Source organism: Scyliorhinus canicula, chromosome 5, assembly GCF_902713615.1.
Source record: "Scyliorhinus canicula chromosome 5, sScyCan1.1, whole genome shotgun sequence".
NCBI lineage: Eukaryota > Metazoa > Chordata > Chondrichthyes > Carcharhiniformes > Scyliorhinidae > Scyliorhinus > Scyliorhinus canicula.
This window is the reverse complement of record NC_052150.1, coordinates 154,887,935-154,908,360: the sequence shown is the minus strand read 5'-3', so window position 1 is coordinate 154,908,360 and position 20,426 is coordinate 154,887,935. Positions and strand designations below refer to the sequence as shown.

At 47.4% G+C, this 20,426-nt stretch overlaps 1 protein-coding gene across 2 annotated transcripts in view; it reads right to left on the bottom strand.

Moving 5' to 3' along the window:
* Positions 1–20,426, bottom strand: part of LOC119966342 (ras-related protein Rab-5A) — a 47,213-nt gene that overhangs the window by 6,713 nt on the left and 20,074 nt on the right. For both annotated transcript variants that reach the window (XM_038797846.1, XM_038797847.1), the window contains 3 exons: positions 6,971–7,122; positions 1,679–1,801; positions 133–226 (listed from right to left, as the gene is read on the bottom strand). In XM_038797846.1, coding sequence (XP_038653774.1) covers positions 133–226; positions 1,679–1,801; positions 6,971–7,122 — 369 coding nt within the window. The remainder of the gene's footprint in view (positions 1–132; positions 227–1,678; positions 1,802–6,970; positions 7,123–20,426) is intronic.

The window sequence follows — 20,426 nt, the reverse complement described above, 5'->3', positions numbered from 1 at the left end:
ACATAAGCATGCCCAGAAACTTACATAAGCAGCTTTTATTCCATTACTTTATATGCAAATGCAGTTTTTAAATGAAATTTTATTGCTGCAAGCTGCAATTATGGAAGTTAATTTCAATGTGATCAAGCTTACCTATTGCCAAAAATATTTCATTCACATTAATTGAAGTCTTTGCAGATGTCTCCATGAATAATAAGCTGTTGTCATCTGCATAGGACTGTGCTTCCTATAAACAGATCAATTAGTTAGAAAGCAGTTTTCTTGGAGCCTGTCTGCAGGACTACAGCAGCAACTACCTCATCCTTTTCAAAATGGCACAATTGGAATACATCCAGTTTTTCCACACAGAACAAGTATTTCTTTGTGTAACGTGGTCTGCAGTAAACACTAGAGAATGCCATTCTTGTGGACATTAGGGATACATAAATTCAGCAGTGTGAAAAAGAGATTCAATACTCAAGCAGTAGAACATTTATACCAATCATATATAAAACCACGCTATTACTCAGTTTTGAATTAAAGCTTCTTAGGTCAGTGTTGCCATTATTTCTTTTCACCCTCATTCTCCACAAAGCAACAACTCATTTTGAGGTACACTGACATACTTGGACAATTAATGCAAAGAATTAACTGACCAAATCACAACATTAGCATTTACCAAGGAGGAAAACTGTTCAATAGGACAAAGCCAATTCAGTCAATTGGTCCCATTAACCTATTCCCTTGTATTTTCAGCAAATCGTTAGAAGGAATTGACCGCAGTGCTAAAAAGCAACACTTACCAATAACCTGATCTTCGATATTTAATTCGACTCCGAAAAGGCCACTCAGCGCCAGACCTCATTACTTGGTCCAAACACGGGAACAACAGCTGCCATTCCAGAGATGAGGTGAGTGACTGATAGACATTGCAGCAGATTGTGACAGGAGTGTGGCACCAAGTTAAAATGAAATTAAGTAGGATTGTTGAGGGTGAAATTCCTGTGGTTGAAGTTGACAGCAAGACAGTTGCGGCTGTTGCCGAAGACCAAACATCTCAAGTATTTGATTGCTTTTGTGTGTGTGTGTGTGTGTGTGTGTGTGTGTGGTGGGGTGGGGGGGGGGGGGGGGTCCAGAAGAAGTTCCCAGAATTATTTCTCCAAGGTGATTATTTGGCTGCCGATAAGACAGGGAGCTTGGACACCTTGTTGCCCAGCTGCAATAGGTCTCAATAGAGCAGCAGAAAAGCAGTTAATTTCATATTTTTCATGTGTTTGAAATAAAGCAGTTTTATAATTCATCAAGCCTCACATCACCAAATGTTTGTTTGGCTTTCCTTCAGGGAGGTGAAGTAGTACGTGAGAAGATAAATATCTGGTTCATGTCACACAAGTCTCTACTGAGCAGTGAGAATCAACTTCCATCAGGTAAAAAGATCAGACTGCTTACAGGAGCAACTGTGGCAATTGAATCAGAGAAAGATCAATGGGAGGCTCAAACTTTAATAGGCACTATGGAAAACATGTTTTTTTGAGGAGATTAACTGCTACCAGTTTAGATTTCAAATTACTAATTAAATCATAAACTGTTAGTCACAAGTGTGAAAGATGAAGTTTACAAAGCATTTTCTGTGCACCAAGCCAACTGTTTTGAAAACATTTTTACCGCACACAGTAGAGATTGCTCATAGTTTACAAACCTGGAACTCTACTGCTCTCTTGTTAGCAAGATCAGCCTTGTTCCCTGCTAAAGCTATTACAATGTTAGGACTTGCTTGCCTCTGAAGCTCCTTAACCCAATTCTTGGCCCGTACAAAAGTATCCTGCAAATTGACAAAAGGAAATAATGAACAGGAGGAACTTTTACAAAAATGCCAAACAATGGGTGGACAGCTGTCAAACACCTGCCTTCAGGACCAATATTCTGCAAAGCATCGTTAGAATAAATCTAGACACTGGTTTGGTTAAGATGACAATGGTTATTTGTTGGGTCATCTTGAGAAGTGCTATGCTTTAATTCTATTCCACAGTCGTAGGCCTGCCAGTTAACATATACACACACTACAGGTCACAAAGTTCTGGATGCCAAATACGTTCAAATCCTGCCAGTTGCAGGGCAGAGGGGTCCATTCCTGTAAATTCTCAGAAGTGCAAAATCGCAACCGATGAACTTGCACATACGCAGAGTCAGCACATAGAACATAGAATAGTACAGCACACACAGGCCCTTCGGCCTTCGATGTTGTGCCGAGCAATGATCACCCTACTCAAACCCACGCATCCACCCTATACCCGTACCCCAACAAACCCCCCCCCCACTTAACCTTACTTTTTAGGACACTACGGGCAATTTTAGCATGGCCAATCCACCTAACCCGCACATCTTTGGACTGTGGGAGGAAACCGGAGCACCCGGAGGAAACCCACGCACACACAGGAAGGACGTGCAGACTCCGCACAGACATGCGCAGTGCATAAGTGGGAAAGGAGAGAATTCAATATTCTAAATCACGGATAAGTGAAGTTTTGGGGCAGCAAACTGCGATTATGTGCACAATTATGTTTGCGCAGGCAAACAAATTTGTAATAGAGGGGCTCAATTGTGTGCACACAGAAACTACAACGTAAAGCTTTTCTGATGACCAAAAGCAGTTTAAATCACCCACGCAAGCTATCAGATATTAACAAAAACTTAATCTCACCATGAAGCCAAATGGCAAAGTCTGCTTTTTCAAAGGAACTTCTTTTGTGACTCATTGCTTGTTTATGGATTTTCTTTTACCTACAATAAGGCTGTGTATAGCCAGTTATGTCTATTTTAATGGGGAAAATTTGAGGTTTTGCTAAATACCACAAAAAGCAAGGTTTAATGCAGTGATTGCTCCAACATAAAGCTTTTTAAATTTTGAACTATAATAAAAATAATTCTACATGTTGAGATAATCCAGCTGTGAAAGGAGGCAGCTATGAAAGTCACTGATTTATAGTGTGGTAAATTGTGCCAGTTGCAATAGTGCATAACAGTGCAACTGGCTTTCTAGGTAGTTTCAATCCAACTTCAAATATAAAGGCGATTTTAACACCTACTATTTTGCTTAAAAACATTAAAGAATCAGTTATTTGATTGAGGATTCTGTATTTGTACCAACATAAAGCTATTCGGCCCCTCAAGCATGCCCCGCCATTCAATAGTAGATCAGCCATGATCTTAGAGTGTCAAATTCCACATTCCCATCCATCACCAATAACCTTTGATTCCCTTGCCTAATAAAAATTCATCCACTTCAACCTGTAAAATATTCAATGACCCCACCATCTTCTGAGGCCGAGTTCCAAAGTTGCACAACTCTCAGAAAAACACTGTCCACAGGCCGACCCCTAATTTTAAAACAGTGTTCCCTACTTTTGGACACACAAGTGGAAACATTCTTTCTACATCTACCTTAGGATTGTTCAGGATTTTATATCAAGTCACCCTCGCTCCTCTAGACTCCAGTGGAAACGTGCCTGGGCTATCTAACCTTTCCTAAGACAACCCACTCAATTAAATATCAATTGAGTAAACCTCCTCTGAACTGTCCCCAATGCATTTACACCCTTCCTTAAATAAGGAGACTAAAATACAAGGGAGGCCCTAAAGAGTTGTTGCAGTAAAGAGCCATGACACTGACCCTTGGTGTTGAGAGGTGAATTATAAGGAAGGCAGCAAAATATGTGCTTTTCAACCTTGCAAGATAATTGAGACATACAAGAGGCAGCACGGTAGCACACTGGTTAGCACAGTTGTTTCACAGCTCCAGGGTCGCAGGTTCAATTCCCGGCTTGGTTCACTGTCTGTGCGGAGTCTGCACGGGTTTCCTCCAGGTGCTCTGGTTTCCTCCCACAGTCCAAAGATGTGTAGATTAGGTGGATTGGCCATGCTAAACTACCGTGGAGTGTCCAAAAATGTTGGGTGGGGTTACTGGGATAGGGTGGAGGTGTGGGCTTGGGTAGGGTGTTCTTTTCAAGGGCCATGCAGACTAGATGGGCCGACTGACCTCCTTCTGCACTGTAAATTCTAAGATCATAAATGATATACAAAATATAATAAAATTACTTTGAACTAAATTGAAAACACTGAACAGGGGATCACAATTTATTTTGAAAGAAAAAAATAGGGGTGATATGAGAACATCGATTCCAAAGTGACATAGACAAGATGAACTTCCAGAGGGGGCTTCAAATTTCTAGATCGAAGACGGCCATGATTATCCTGCAACTTGCATAATATAGAAGTAGAAGACAGTGTAGAAAACTTGCAAATATTCCCAAACAGATTATACACCCTCCAAACCAAGGCAACCAAAGAGTGAAGCTAAAAAAATAAACTCCTGACAAAAAAATGGCTTCAACACTCCCAAGGTCCAATGCAGCATTCTGGCATGCAAAAACTCTTGCCCAAAACTTGTAAAAACACTTATCCGTGCAATATTTTCAGAAATGTAAAGTTAGATATTACATCAGAAATTTCTAATCCGGGGGCAGCACGATGGTGCAGTGGTTAGCACTGCTGTCTCACGGCGCCGAGGTCCCAGGTTCGATCACGGCTCTGGGTTACTGTCCGTGCCGAATTTGCACATTCTCCACGTGCTTGCGTGGGTTTCGCCCCTACAATCCAAACATGTGCAAGGCAGGTGAATTGGCCATGCTAAATTGCCCCTTAATTGGATACTCTAAAAAAAAAAATAATTCTAATACAAATTTTAAAACATACCAAATTGGATAAACAGTACGATTGCCAGTTGACTCAATACCTCAAAGTTCAAAGCAACCCAAAGATGTGCAGGGTAGGTGGATTGGCCACTCAAAATTGCCCCTTAATTGGGAGGGGGGGGGGGGGAAGAAAATAATTTGGTACTCTAAATTAAAAAAAAAAGAGATTCAACACATATCTGTATCTATTTCAAGTCAAATGAATGCTTAGGATGTAGATAAGGATGCTACTCACATCGACACATTTTCATGAAATTAGTTTATTCAGATGCACCATCAGACTTCTGCTCAATTTAGCAGTTTAGCAATTTAAGTCCTCCGACTTTTCCTACGTGTCTATAATACACGGTATTTTACAGGGCAGCACGGTAGCATTGTGGATAGCACAATCGCTTCACAGCTCCAGGGCCCCAGGTTCAATTCCCGGCTTGGGTCACTGTCTGTGCGGAGTCTGCACATCCTCCCCGTGTGTGCGTAGGTTTCCTCCGGGTGCTCTGGTTTCCTCCCACAGTCCAAAGATGTGCAGGTTAGGTGGATTGGCCGTGATAAATTTCCCTTAGTGTCCAAAATTGCCCTTAGTGTTGGGTGGGGTTACTGGGTTATGGAGGTGTTGACCGCGGTTAGGGTGCTCTTTCCAAGAGCCGGTGCAGACTCGATGGGCCGAGTGGCCTCCTTCTGCACTGTAAATTCTATGAAATACAGGTTTCCAAAAATATTCAGTTACCACTGCAGAATTTAATAAACCATTCAAATATTAATACTTCCAACAGAAACTGTAATAAATCAATATCGGGAAATAAATAAAAATGGAACAAAAGCAAAGAAAAACAAAATTAACTGCAATATCGAGAGAAATAAAAAAGTTAAAGGGGAAGTCAGAGAAAGTAGTTGTAGCAGTCTTGTCAAAGAGATCCTTCTATCAGTAATGGTCCACTTAACTATTTTGGCTTTTCTAAAGACATGCAAGTTTTTGTTTGCATTGAAATCCTACAAATAACTCTGCTTTACTTAGAAATCTTTTAAGTCAGGAAGTTTCAAAAAACCATGTCAAGAAATTTGCATCCACAGCCAATCCAAGACAGGACTACTTGAGTTATTGAGAGATTTGGAGGGGGTTCACCTAACTGTATTGAATCTCAAAAGATCTGCATCATCAAAAATGTCAAAAGGGCACTCTAGAAGTGAAGGTGGCCCAATCAGGCAGCCTCAGTGCAATCAATAATTAAAAAAAAAAAATCTTTCAATGAACAAAACTATATTGCTACATAAAAAATGCAGAGGCAGCAGCATAGCAGTAATGTCACTGGACTTGTAATCCAGTGGCCTAGGCTAATACTCTGCGACATGGGCCCCAATAACACCATGGTAGCTAGTACAATTTGAATTCAATTAACTCTGGATTTGAAAAACTAATAAAAATTGCTATAAAGAAAATTCCATCTGGTTTATTGATGTCCTTTACAGAAGGAAATCTGTTAGTTTCACCCGGTCTGACTGACTCTTAACTGCCTCTGAAATGGTCTAGTAAACAACTCAATTCAAGGGCAATTAGGGATTAGCAACAAATGCTGGCTTTGCCAGGAACATCCACATCCTATGAAAGACATATGGAAAATACAATGGACAAAATCCCTTAACCCGCACCTTACTCCCTTTCAGAAATGAGCAATGGAAAATTTAGGGAAAAAGAGAACAAGATAAACCAGTTGCAGGTCTGTAATCAGCAGGATAAGCATGATTTGGAGAGAAATCCTTACTTTCATATAGCTATCAAGTCAGTCATATTTTTATCCCTGCATCTATACAATGTATGTTTCAACAACTTCTTTAAAGCACTGAAATTACCATACTCCATTTTCAGCTCAAAACTTCCTGCTATTCTACAGACGCCCCAGCACACACTACCCATTTGCTTAGAGTTCTACCAATTAAAAATCTCTCTAGCTTTTTGTTTCCAATTGGCAGTGCCAGCAGATAATTCATCTTAATCTTCTCCTCAAACTTGGCGATTCCCACATCACAAACAGAATCTTAACACCATCCATACAATCAACAGAAAGTTGCACTTGATAGCTCATATAGTGCATTTTGTGACTAAGATCTTCAGTGAAATGAAGTTTGAATATTGCACATTTACTGGAAATAACATTTTCATTCAACTTAAATCTTTGAAGCACTCCCATCAAAATTAGGACTCTAACTGCATAATGTAATTGTTTGTAATCATTTGTATCACTTACATCATTTGTAATGTCGTAAACCACGATAGCAGCTTGTGCTCCTCGATAGTACATTGGGGCCAAGCTGTGATATCTTTCTTGTCCTGCTGTGTCCCATATTTCAAATTTCACAGTTGTGTCATCCAGGCAGACAGTTTGAGTTAGGAAAGCAGCTGAAACAATTGCAGTTAAAAATTTGAATTTTTTTTTTTTTAAAGACAATTTTATTGAGGTATTTTTGGCATATAAAACAATGACATTGTATAGTACTGTACAAAAGGAAAAGCAAGTAACGCATAGTACAAACCACAACTCCATTCTCGCAAGGACCTGCCTAAACCACCCCCTACTCTACCCTACCCTAGCCCCCGCCCCCGATCAATTCTCCACGAAGAAGTCAATGAATGGCTGCCATCTCCAGACAAACCCCGATAGTGAACCTCAAGGCAAACTTAACCTTTTCTAGACCGAGAAAGCTTGCCATGTCCGATAGCCATGCTTCGGTCTTCGGGGGCTTTGAGTTCTTCAATGCTAACAGTATTCGTCGGCGGGCTACCAGGGAAGCAAAGGCCAAGACATCGGCCTCCTTCTCTTCCTGGATTCCCGGGTCCTCCGACCCACCCCAAAGATTGCCACCTCAGGACTCATTACCACCCCAGTTTTCAAAACCTGGGACATGATGAATGCGAATCCCTGCCAGTATCCAGAGTCTAGGGCACGACCAGAACATGTGCCGTTATCAGCCAGCCCACCGGCGCATCGGACACACTTGTCCTTCAGCCCGAAGAATTTACTCATCCGGGCCACGGTCAAGTGCCCGGTGCATGACCTTAAACTGGATCAGACTGAGCCTGGCACATGTTGCGGTCGTGTTTACTCTACCCAAATACTGTCCTCCCATCTCCCCTCCCCTCTTTCCCCCCCCAACGGTCCGTGTATCCTCTGCTCCCATTAGCTCAATATCTGAGACTCTACCTTCACCTACCTCTCCCCTAGAGACTAACCTGCCCTGCCTCTCCTTTGGCAGAAGGCGTGGGAAGGACAGCACCAGTCTGCACACAAACCCCACACCTGCAAGTATCTAAAGTCATTCCCTCCCACCAGCCCAAACTTCTCCTCCAATGCCCTCATGCTCGGAAAGCTCCCTTCCAGGAACAGATCACCCACCCTCGCAATCCCCGCCCTCTGCTAGTCGATACCCACCGTCCATGTTCCCCGGGGCAAATCGATGATTGCCACCGATTGGGGTCCACACCGATGCTCTCACTTCCCCTATATGCCTCCTCCACTGGCTCCAGATCCACAAAGGCACCACCACTGTAGGGCTGGTGGAGTACCGCGCTGGCGGGAGCGGCAGGGGCGCCGTAACCAGGGCTGACAAACTGGTGCCCCTGCATGAAGCAGCCTTCACCCGCTCCCACCATCCACTTCCTTATCATCGCTATGTTGGCCGCCCAGTAGTAGTTGCTAAAGTTCGGCAACGCCAGACCCCCTCCCCTCTGTTCCTTTCGAGCATCATCTTCCCCACCCAGACAAATCTCAGGATAATTTTATTCAGCCTCTTAGAAGGACCTTGGGATGAAAATGAGGAGACACTGAAATATGAACAAAAATCTCAGGAGAATTGGCATTTTAACAATCTGCACCCTCCCCGCTAGTGACAGCGGGAGCGCATCCTAACTCAATCGCCTCCCTCACTTGTTCCACCAATCGGGACGGGTTGAGCTTATGCAACCTGCCCCAATCCCGTGCCACCCGTATCCCCAAGTATCTAAAGCTTTCTCCTACCAGCCTGAACAGCAACCCCTTCAGCCTACTCTCCTGCCCCCTCGCCTGAATTACGAACATCTCGCTCTTAGCCATGTTCAATTTATATCCTGAAAACCGGCCAAATTCCTCAGGATTTCCATGATACCGTCCATCCCCGCCGTTGGGTCTGACATGTATAACAGCAGGTCATCTGCGTATAATGAGACTTTATGTTCCACTTCCCCCCCGGACCAGCCCTTTCCAGTCCCTTGGCGCTATGTCCAACATGAACAGTGGGGAGAGAGGGCAACCCTGTCTTGTCCCGCGGTGCAGTCTGAAGTAATCTGATGTCGTCCTGTTCGCCCTTACACTAGCTTCTGGGGCCTGATATAACAGCCTAACCCAGTCAATGAACCTTTCCCCAAACCCAAACCTTCCCAGCACCTCCCACAGATAATCCCACTCGACCTGGTCATAAGCATCCATAGCTACCACCATCTCTGCCTCCCTGCTCTCCGGGGGCATCATGATCACATTAAGCAGCCTTAGATTGGCTGCCAGTTACCTACCCTTTACGAACCCAGTTTGGTCCTCCGCAATTACTTCCGGTACACAGTCCTCAATTCTTGTCGCCAAGATCTTGGCCAGTAACTTAGCTTCTACATTGATCAAAGAGATCGGCCTGTGACTTCCGGTGGCGGCGATGACGTAGGAAGCCGCACATTTGGGAGCTCCCAATTCAAACTGACTTTTCGGCTCTTTTTAGAGCCCAAAACTGAATTTTTTCGAAGTCTCCCGGTGGGAGAAGGTGTGCTGATCGACTTTCTCCGCATTTCATGACTCCAACTCGTAGTGGAAAGGGGGAAAAACGGCAGCAGCTCCCCAGAAAAAACGGGGGAAGGATTCCAAGATGGCGGCCGGCGGAGCACCAAAAGAGTGGAGGCTGTGGGCCCAGGAGCAGCAAGCTGCTCTCCTGCGCTGTTTTGCAGACTTTATGGCTGAGGTGCTGAGCTCTCTGCAGGAAACGAATAAAAAGCTCTCGGAGATTCAGATGACCCAGGGTGCTGCCATCCAGGCGTTGCAGGCGCAGGCCACTGAACGAGAGGAGGAGGCAGTGGTCCTCGTGAGTAAGGTGGAGGGGCACGAGGCACTCCACAAGAAGTGGCAAGACCGCTTTGAGGAGCTTGATCACCGCATGAGGCGGAAGAATTTGAGGATCTTGGGCCTTGCGGAGGGGCCGGATCCGACAACCTACGTGGCCACGATGCTGAAGTCGTTAGTGGGGGCAGGATCTTTCCATCTGCCCCTGGAGCTGGAGGGAGCCCACAGAGTACTGGCCAGGTGGCCTAAGGAGAACAAACCCCTGCGTGCAGTGCTGGTGAGGTTCCACTGGTTCAGTGATCGGGAGTGTGTGCTGCGCTGGGCCAAGAAGGTGAAGAGCAACAATTGGGAGAATGGGGTAGTACGGATCTACCAGGATTGGAGTGCGGAGGTGGCTAAGCGGCGGTCCGGGTTTAATCGGACGAAGGAGGTGCTCTTTAAGAAGATGATAAAGTTTGGAATGTTGCAGCCTGCGCGCTTGTGGGTAACTTATTTGGATTGGCATTATTATTTTGATTCCCCGGAGGAGGCGTGGGCCTTCGTGCAGACAGAGAAGCTGGACTCGAACTAGGGGTTGGGGGGTCGGTTGTAATGCTTTATTGCTGGTTTCTGCTGTTGGTGTTTTTTTTCCCTGTACTTTTGTAATGGTTATTTATTGGGGTGTTGTTCTGTTTTTTGTTGGGGGGCATTGTTTGGGTTTTGTATCTTGCGGCGAAGGGGGGGGGTTTGTTGTATTCTGTATACGGTTGGGGGTATGGAGTGGGGCTGGCATTTGGGAGCTGCGTCAGAAGGGTGTGGTGGGGCAGTGCGAAAGCGCGGGCTTTCCTCTGGTTTCCCATGTTGCTGGGGGGTAGAGATGGCGACGGGGGGGGGGGGGGGGGGGCCTTAACTGGTTTCTCCCCGCGCTGGAGCGGTGCCTTGAGGAGGGACAGGATGGGGGATGATCCCACTTTGGGAGGGGTCGGGTTTTTGGCGGGAGTTTCCGGGGTCAGCAGAAGTTAGCTGACCCACGGAAGTACAATGGAGGACGGTTCACAGCTAGGAGGGTTCCTAGCCTGGGGGGGGGGGGGGAATACCGGGTTGCTGCTGGCAGGGTCAGGAAGGAGCTGGTGTGGGCCGGGTGGGGACAGAGGTGAGGTGTTGTCGCTGTGGGGACTGGGTCGGGCGGGGGGTGCTGGCCTGGGGCGGGCAGTCGACGGGCTATGGCTAGTCGACGGGGGAGGGGGGCGGGACGCCCTCTGATCCAGTTGGTCACCTGGAATGCGAGAGGATTGAATGGGCCGGTGAAGCGGTCTAGGGTACTTGCTCATCTGAGGGGGCTAAAGGCAGATGTGGCAATGCTTCAGCAGACCCACCTGAAGGTGGCGGACCAGGTCCATCTGAGGAAGGGGTGGGTGGGGCAGGTTTTCCACTCTGGGTTGGATGTGAAGAACCGGGGAGTGGCAATTCTGGTGGGGAAAAATGTGTCGTATGAGGCATCTGAGGTGGTGGTGGATAAGGGGGGGTAGGTATGTTATGGTTAGGGGCAGGCTACAGGGAGAGAAGGTGGTACTTGCTAGTGTGTATGCCCCAAATTGGGATGATGCGGGCTTTATGAGGCGTATGCTGGGACGGACCCCGGATCTAGAGACGGGAGGTCTGATTATGGGGGGGGGGGGGGGGAGAGAATTCAATACGGTGTTGGATCCTTCACTGGATCGGTCCAGTTCAAGGACGGGTAGGAGGCCGGAGGCGGCCACGGTACTGAGAGGGTTTACGGACCAGATGGGAGGGGTAGACCCATGGAGGATTGAGGCCGAGGGCACGGGAGTACTCTTTCTTCTCCCATGTACATAGGGTTTATTCTCGGATAGACGACTTCGTGGTGAGTAGGGGACTGATTTAAAGAGTGGAGGAGGCCGAATATTCGGCCATTGCAATCTCCGACCACGCTCTGCATTGGATGGAGTTGGAGATGGGGGGAGGTGCGGGACCAGCGCCCGTTGTGGCGGTTGGATGTGGGGTTGTTGGCGAGGAGGTGTGTAGGAGGGTCCGGGCAAGTATTGAGGGGTACCTAGAGGTGAATGATACGGGGGAGGTCCGGGTGAGGATGGTCTTGGAAGCCTTGAAGGCAGTGATTCGTGGGGAGCTGATATCCATCCGGGCACACAGGGAGAGGAGCGAGAGGGATAGACTGGTGGGGAAGAGGCTGGAGGTAGATAGGAGGTACGCGGAGGCACCAGAGGAGGGATTGTTGGGGGAGAGGCGCAGCCTACAGGCTAAATTTGATTTGCTGACCACTAGAAAGGCGGAGGCACAGTGGAGGAAGGCACAAGGGGCAGTGCATGAACATGGTGAAAAGGCGAGGAGGATGCTGGCTCATCAGCTCCGCAAGCGGGATGCGGCTAGGGAAATTGCTAGAGTGAGAGATAAGAGAGGGAATGTGGTGCAGAAGGGGGTAGAGGTGAATGAGGTCTTCAAGGACTTTTACGGGGAACTGTACCGGTCGGAGCCAACGGTGGAGAGGAGGGGAATGGAGAGGTTTTTTGATGGGCTATCTTTCCCGAAGGTGCAGGAGGAACAGGTGGAGGGGTTGGGTGGCGCCGATTGAGCTGGTTAAGGGGATCGGACAGATGCAGTCAGGGAAGGCGCCGGGGCCGGATGGGTTCCCGGTGGAGTTTTATAAAAAGTTTGTGGACCTAGTGGGCCCCTTGCTGGTGCGGAGACTTAATGAGGCGTGGGAAGGGGGGACTTTGCCCCCGACGATGTCACGGGCGCTGATTTCTTTAATCTTAAAGAGGGACAAGGACCCCTAGCAGTGTGGTTCATACAGGCCCATATCTCTCCTTAATGTGGATGCCAAGGTGCTGGCAAAGATCCTGGCCACCAGGATAGAGGACTGTGTGCCAGGGGTTGTACACGAGGACCAGACAGATTTTGTTAAGGGAAGGCAGCTGAACACGAATGTGCGGAGGTTGTTGAATGTCATCATGATGCCAGCGATTGAGGGGGAGGCTGAGATAGTGGTGGCGCTGGATGCGGAGAAGGCCTTCGACAGAGTGGAGTGGGGGTACTTATGGGAGGTGTTGGGGAGGTTTGGATTTGGTGAAGGGTTTATTAGATGAGTGAGGCTGCTATACGAGGCCCCGATGGAGTGTGGCCACGAATGGGAGGAGGTCGGAGTACTTCCGGCTTTACCGAGGGACCAGGCAGGGTTGCCCCCTGTCCCCCTTGTTGTTTGCTTTGGCAATCGAGCCGTTGGCGATGGCATTGAGGGATTCAGGGAGGTGGAGGGGTTTGGTGCGGGGTGGGGAGGAACATAGGGTGTCGTTGTATGCCGATGACCTGCTACTGTATGTGGCGGACCCGGTGGGAGGGAAGCCGGGGGGGGGGGGTGATGGAGCTGCTAGTGGTGTTTGGGACCTTTTCAGGCTATAAACTAAATCTAGGCAAGAGTGAGGTGTTTGTGGTGCACCCTGGGGACCAGGAGGGGGGAATTGGTAGGCTCCCACTTAAGAGGGCAGGGGAGAGTTTTAGGTACCTGGGGGTGCAGGTGGCCAGGGACTGGGGGACTCTTCACAAGCATAATTTCACCAGGCTTGTGGATCAGATGGAGGAGGAGTTCAAGAGGTGGGACATGCTGCCATTGTCATTGGCAGAGAGGGTGCAGTCCGTCAAAATGACGGTGCTTCCGAGGTTCTTGTTCCTCTTTCAGTGGCTGCCCATCTTCATCCCCAGGGCCTTCTTTAGGAGGGTGACTAGCAGTATTTTGAGCTTTGTGTGGGCACATGGGACTCAAGAGTGAAGAGGGTTTTCCTGGAGCGAGGGAGGGATAGAGGTGGGCTGGCGCTGCCCAACCTTTTGGGGTACTATTGGACGGCCAATATGTCAATGGTGCGTAAATGGGTGCAGGTGGGGGGGGGGGGGGGGGGGGGGCGTGGAAAAGAATGGAGACGGCGTCTTGCAGAGGTACGAGCCTGGGTGCCTTGGTAACAGCGCCATTGCTGCCCTCTCCTAAGAGGTATACCACGAGCCCGGTGGTGGCGGCGACCCCAAGAATCTGGGGACAGTGGAGACGGCATAGGGGGGGGAAAAACAGGGGGCTCTATGGAGGCTCCATTAGGTGGAAATCATAGTTTCATCCCGGGGAACACTGATGGGGGATTTAGGGGGTGGGCATCAGTAAACTGAGGAACCTGTTTATTGGCGGGAGGTTTGCGGGCCTGGGGGAACTGGAATATAAATTTGGGTTCCCCCAAGGGAACATGTTCAGATACTTGCAGGTAAAGGCGTTTGCTAGGCGACAGGTAGAGGAATTCCCTTTGCTGCCCTCGCGGGGGGGCGATGGACAGAGTGCTTTCGGGGGTGTGGGTCAGAGAGGGGAAGGTGTCTGACATTTATAAGGTAATGCAGGAGGTGGAGGAGTAGTCAGTGGAGGAGCTGAAGGCTAAATGGGAGGGGGAACTAGGGGAGCAGATAGAGGACGGGACTTGGGCGGATGCCTTGGAGAGAGTCAACTCCTCCTCTTCATGTGCGAGGCTTAATCTCATCCAATTCAAGGTGCTGCACCGGGCCCACATGTCCGGGACTAGGTTGAGTAGGTTCTTTGGGGGCGAGGACAGGTGCACCAGGTGTTTGGGGAGTCCAGCGAACCACGCCCATATGTTTTAGGCATGCCCGGCACTGGAAGAATTCTGGAAGGGGGTGGCGGGGACGGTGTCGAGGGTGGTTGGATCCAGGGTCAAACCAGGGTGGGGATTTGCGATTTTTGGAGTTGCGGTAGAGCCGGGAGTGCAGGAGGTGAACGAGGCCGGTGTCCTGGCCTTTGCGTCCCTAGTAGCCCGACGAAGGATCTTGCTACAGTGGGAGGATGCCAGGCTCCCAAGTGTGGAGACCTGGATCAGTGACATGGCGGGATTTATAAAATTGGAAAGGGTCAAATTTGCCCTGAGAGGATCAATACAAGGGTTCTATAAACGGTTGCAGCCTTTTCTGGACTTCCTGGCTCAAAGATAGGTATCTTGGTCAATAGCAGCAGCAACCCGGGGGGGGGGGGGGGGGGGAGGAGAGAGAGGAGGAGGAGGGGGGGGGGGGGGGGGTGTTCTTTATTATTGTTTCTATTTTTTCTATGGTTATGTAACTTAACATTGTGTTAATTTCAGTTGTTGTTAATATGTTTTGTTGTTCATTGAGGATGGGCAAATGTTTATGACGGCTATCATTATTGTTATTGTTGGTATTTTATTGCGGTTCGTTGTTGTTATACAAATACAAAATTTTTCAATAAAAATTATTTTTTAAAAAAGAGATCGGCCTATAAGACCCACAAGCCTCCGGGTCTTTATCCCGTTTCAGAACAAGCAAAAGAGTGGCCTGTGACATCGTCTGGGGTAGAACCCCCTCTGTCTCTTGCCTCGTTGAAAACCCTGACCAGCATTATCTCGGCAAACTTTTTGCAAAACTCCACCGGATACCCATCCGGCCCCAGGGCTTTACCCGACCGCATGACCTTCAGGCCCCCCCAATACCGCTTCGATCCTAACCAGGGCCCCCAGTCAGTCTCTGAACCCCCTACCTGCTCTTGGGAAGGTCAGTTCGTCCAGAAATCGCCTCATCCCCTCCGGGGGGGGGGGGGGGGGGGGGTTCCGAAATGTACAGCTTACTATAAAAGTCCCTCAACACCTTGTTCAGCCCTGCCGGGTCCCCCACCAAATTTCCCTCCCCATCCGCTATCCTTCCTATCTCCCTCGCCGCTTCTCTCTTCCTTAGTTGTTGCGCGAGCATTCTGCTGGGCTTCTCTCCATGCTCATATAAATCGCTCCTTTTGCCTTCCTAAGCTGCTCTACAGCCTTGCCTGTAGTCAGCACCCCGAACTCTGCCTGCAGCCTCTGTCGTTTCCTGAGTAACTCTGGCCTTGGGGACTCCGCGTAGCTCCTGTCCGTCCGTAGAATTTCCTGAACCTGTCGGTCCATTTCTGCCCTATCTGTCCTGTACCTATGAGCCCAGATTGAGATCAGCTCCCCTCTCACCACTGCCTTCAGTGCCTCCCAGAACACCGCTGCTGAGACTTCCCCGGTATCATTTACCTGCAGGTAATTCTGCATGCATTTCCCCAAGTCTCTCACACACCGCCTCGTCTGAAAGCAATCCCACTTCCAACCTCCATGTGGGCACTGAAAGCTGTCCTTACAAATCCATAGGTCTACCCAGTGCGGAGCATGGTCTGATATGGTAATTGCCGAATATTCTGCCCCCCACCATCCAGGCCAGCAAGTCCCAACTCACGACAAAGAAATCAATTCGGGAATACACCTCATGGACGTGGGAGTAATACGGCAACTCCCTTGCCGACGGCCGGCTAAATCTCCATGATCAGCTCCCCCCATTTGCTCCATGAACTCTCTGTTCCTTTGACATCGGTGGCAGCCTGCCCGTTTTTGAAGACAACCGATCCAGGCTCAGGTCCAGGACTGTGTTAAAGTCCCCACCCATAAGAAGTTGGAGAGAGTCCAATTCAGGGATCTTCCCTAGCAACCTCCTGATAACATCCACATCGAACCAATTAGGGGCATACACACTGACCAAGACTACTCTCACCCCTTCAAGCTTATCCTTAACCATAACAAATCTACTGCCCCCATCCGCAAGTGTACCCTTCGCCTCAAATTGAACCCTTTTATTATTCAGGATCGCAACCCCCCCCTAGTCTGAGCCCCGAAAAAGACCTGACTAACCCAGCCCTTCCTTAACCTAACCTGGTCTGCCACTTTCAGGTGAGTCTCCTGCAGCATGGCTATGTCCGCCTTCAGAACTTGCAAATGCACAAACACACACGCCCTCTTCACTGGCCAGTTTAGCCCTCTAACATTCCTCCAGGTGATCAGCCTGGTTGGGGGGCACTTCCCCTTTCCTTGGCCAACCCTCCAGCCATGTGTCGCGCTTCCTCTGGGCTCCACCCATGACCTCCCCACTGTTGCCATGTCCAGTTTCCACCCTCGTCAGCAGATCAACCTCCCCCCCCCCCCCCCCCCCACGCCCCCAGTAATACCATCCTACCACCTAACCCCTGCTCTAGTCTAGCTAAATGAACCCCCCCCCCCCCCCCAAACCTGGCTTCCGTTGACTAGCGCACCCAGCTAGCCTGGTGGCTCGCAGGTTCGGCGCCAGCGCGTCTCTCACCTATTGTTAAAAATTTGAATATTTTTGAAATGGACATTACAGAAACAAAAATTGTCAAAACACAATGTTTGCATTTGCACCAGTATTTAACACATTTAAAATTATGCATTCAAATTTGGGAATATGTCAACAAAATAGCTACAAGTAGCATTTTTATTAATTGACAACTCAATTAGAGTTAACCAGCTTGGAGCACTTCAACATTAACGCCGACCTTTTAGCCGATAGTCACAACCATCATTTCTTCTGTCAACATCAGCACAACTGATTCACAGAAATAGAAATCAAAATAGAAAATCAAATAGTTACTTGGAAAGCAGCTTTTCAGATCTCAATTTAGCAGATGTAAATGAAGCTCCAAAGCTTAATTTCAGCAGCAATCTTAAGTTTTACTTGGCATGCACCCGGAGGAAACTCACACAGACACGAGGAGAACGTGCAGACGCCGCACAGAGTGACTCAAGCCGGGAATCGAACCCGGGTCCCTGGCACTAGGAAGCAACAGTGCTAACCACTGTGCTACCGTAATCACTAATTAGTTATTACTGTGAACTTTACACAGTAAGACTGCCTATTAACAAAATCTTAATTACAATTGCTAAAGATGCTACTTGAGACAATAAAGATTATAATATTTTACTGGGTCCAATCAATATCTAACTGTTCAGGCAATAATCATATCATAGAGATGAGATTAGTAATGAAGAGGAGCACAAAATAACCAAAAGTAGAACTTCTAAATTGGAAGAGGGCTAATATTAATAGGATGGGAAGTGATCTAGCCAGGAAAAAGGAACCAGATTGCCAAAAGAGCTCATGGAACAACAGGTCATCTTTAAAAAGGAAGATATTTTCAAGTATAGGCTAGGTCGATTCCAAAAGATGGCGAACAGTGGAACCAAAGTCAGAGCTCCTTGATGATGAGAGATGAGTTGTAATGCTCGTCAGGTGAATCCTTCAAGTTAAGCCAAGTAGAAGTTGAAAGGGGAAGTAAAGAGGAAAATAAGACCAGCAAAGATGAATATGGGAATAGAATAAAATGTCATCCAAAAATTGTCTACCAGTGTGTTTCCCCCACAGTTGTCCAAAGGTTATGTGGGGTTATAGGGATACGGCAAGGGAGTGGGTCTAGCGCTCTTTCGGCGGGTTGGTGCAGACTTGATGGGTCAAACGATTGGCTTATAGCTGATGGTACAAGGAGTAGGGGCACAGATTTAAGATTTTGGGCAAGAGATGCGAGGAAGAACTTGTTTCTGCAACGCAATGAGTGGCAATGATCTGCATCTCATTGCCTACAAAGTGTGGTGGAAGCAGAGACAATTATTTCCAAAAGGTTGGCTAGGCACTGGGGAAATCAACTTGCAGAGCTATGTGGATAGAACAGTGGAATGGCACTGACTGGAGCCCCGGCATGGAAAGCAAACAAATTGCCTTCTTCAGTGCCGTAATGACACTATGATCCGTGACTTTGGTCAGGACTGTTTTGGGAGAAGGGAACTCTGACAAAGGAAATCAAAAAGAGTGCTGCAGGAGATGAACAAAGGCTTCAGTACAAAAGATGGGCTGTAGTTATTAAGGACAGAAAAGATAGTGTTTATCTCGAGTAAGATTGAGGACAGGGACCAGTTCCAATTTCAACTAACATGAGCCAAGAGTGAAGTTGAATAGTCAAGACTTAAATTGTAACAGGGCAAAGGATATGTAGTCGAGATAAGGTAGGAAAAGGCATAGTGTTGTTGAGTGAGCAACTGAGGGCTCCAGCAGCGGAGAGCAGATGGTTAGGTTTAGGGGCCCTGCAGCAGAGGCAGTTAATCGTGTTATGAAGATGAAAATATCGATAAGCACTTTGCAAACAAAATATAGGTGTTGGTCAAGGATTCTGGAAGAGGCAAGGGCTCGGAGGTGATCTTTGCTCTCCAGGATGTCCCAAGAACATTGGATGATGTTGTCACAGAACAGAAAAGCCCTAGGAGTGAAGTTTGAAAAAGGCCTAATGTTTTTAACAATATGAACAATTTCTAAATACATGCAAGACCAAGCAGTAGTAGAATTGACCAAAATGCATGTCTGAAACAAAATAAGATTTTGAAGAAAGTGACCATGAGGAACTCCTCAGAGCTGGCCACTGATGCTTGGTCATGAAGAACCCCTACGGAGAAGTAACCAAAGGTTAGATGATCAGGCCACTAGCATTGCATGGAACTGGAACAGATTCCATGCGTCAGAGGAAGGTCATGGAGAAACCTGTAGACAAAGAAAAAAAAACTTTGAATTGGTGCAACAAGAGGTAATGGAGGTTGATGATGCTACCATGATGGATAGTGAAATGTGCATGCAGAGTTTGAGGAATAGTTGGGAGATTGCAAGTAGGTGTTTGGGTGCAGCTTAGGAAGTCAACAAGGTTTGTGTTGCAACTAGTCAATTTGAGATCAAATGTATGGAATCATACTTGTGATAGAGGCAAAGAAGGGATAGAGCTGGAAATGTTGTATGTTGTATAAGTGTTTATTTTAAGTAGCTCAATCAGTAGTGTAAAATATGACCTAAATAGTAAACAGATATAGCCAGATTTAATGTTCCTGTTAATCTGATCAAACAGCTCCAAAGAAAATACTTCATTATAATATTTTCTGCACAGTTTACCAAGTGACCTCTCTGTCACAAATGGCTCAGGTTTGCTGGGTTTGTTGAATAAACTTGGTTTGGAATGCTTGTTTTATGTTGATTTTTATTTCAGCACTGTGCCAAGAGGACACTGATGGTCAGTAAGAGAGAGGGGTTTGTGACTGAATGCCGAACTGGGTTTATATTTACTTTCAACTGTACAATAGAATGAGTCAATCAGGACAGCTGACTGGAAAACAGACCTTGCTGGTTCCCTCCAGCTCTTCCTTCCTTGCCATGTACATAACAGCAAGGGTTCTGCTCACATGATCAAAGTTACACAAAAAGCAGCAAGCCATAACAAATCATATAATGCACTCTGAAGAGTACTGTAGGACTCTTCCAGAAAGGTCTAGGCAGTGGAAGTAGTACTTCAACACCCCAATGGTATGCTCTATGACATGTGTGGCAACATGGTTCTATTATGCATGCTGCTCATGTATATGGGTTTGGGCACTGGACTCTTGAGCTAGGTAGTCAGAGGATATCCCTTGTTACGCAGTAGCCTCTGAATTTTTGTGGGCACTCAATTATTGGTAGTACAGCAGGCATCCACAAAAGATTATGCCTTTATAATTACTGACAGTGCTATCCTCTCACTGCTGAAGCTGCAGGTATGCCTGCAACAAGTCACAGATTTCCTGTGAAGAATTACTTTGTGATGTGTAGACATTGCACAATGTTCCTTGCTGTGGTAGAGAAGAGAATTTCTCCCTGATGGCTTTAGATGAATAGAAAGCTCTTTACCCCTTCCCGTTTAGTGTATCTTTTCATCCTGTCACCTCTGTTCATTCTGTTATGCTGC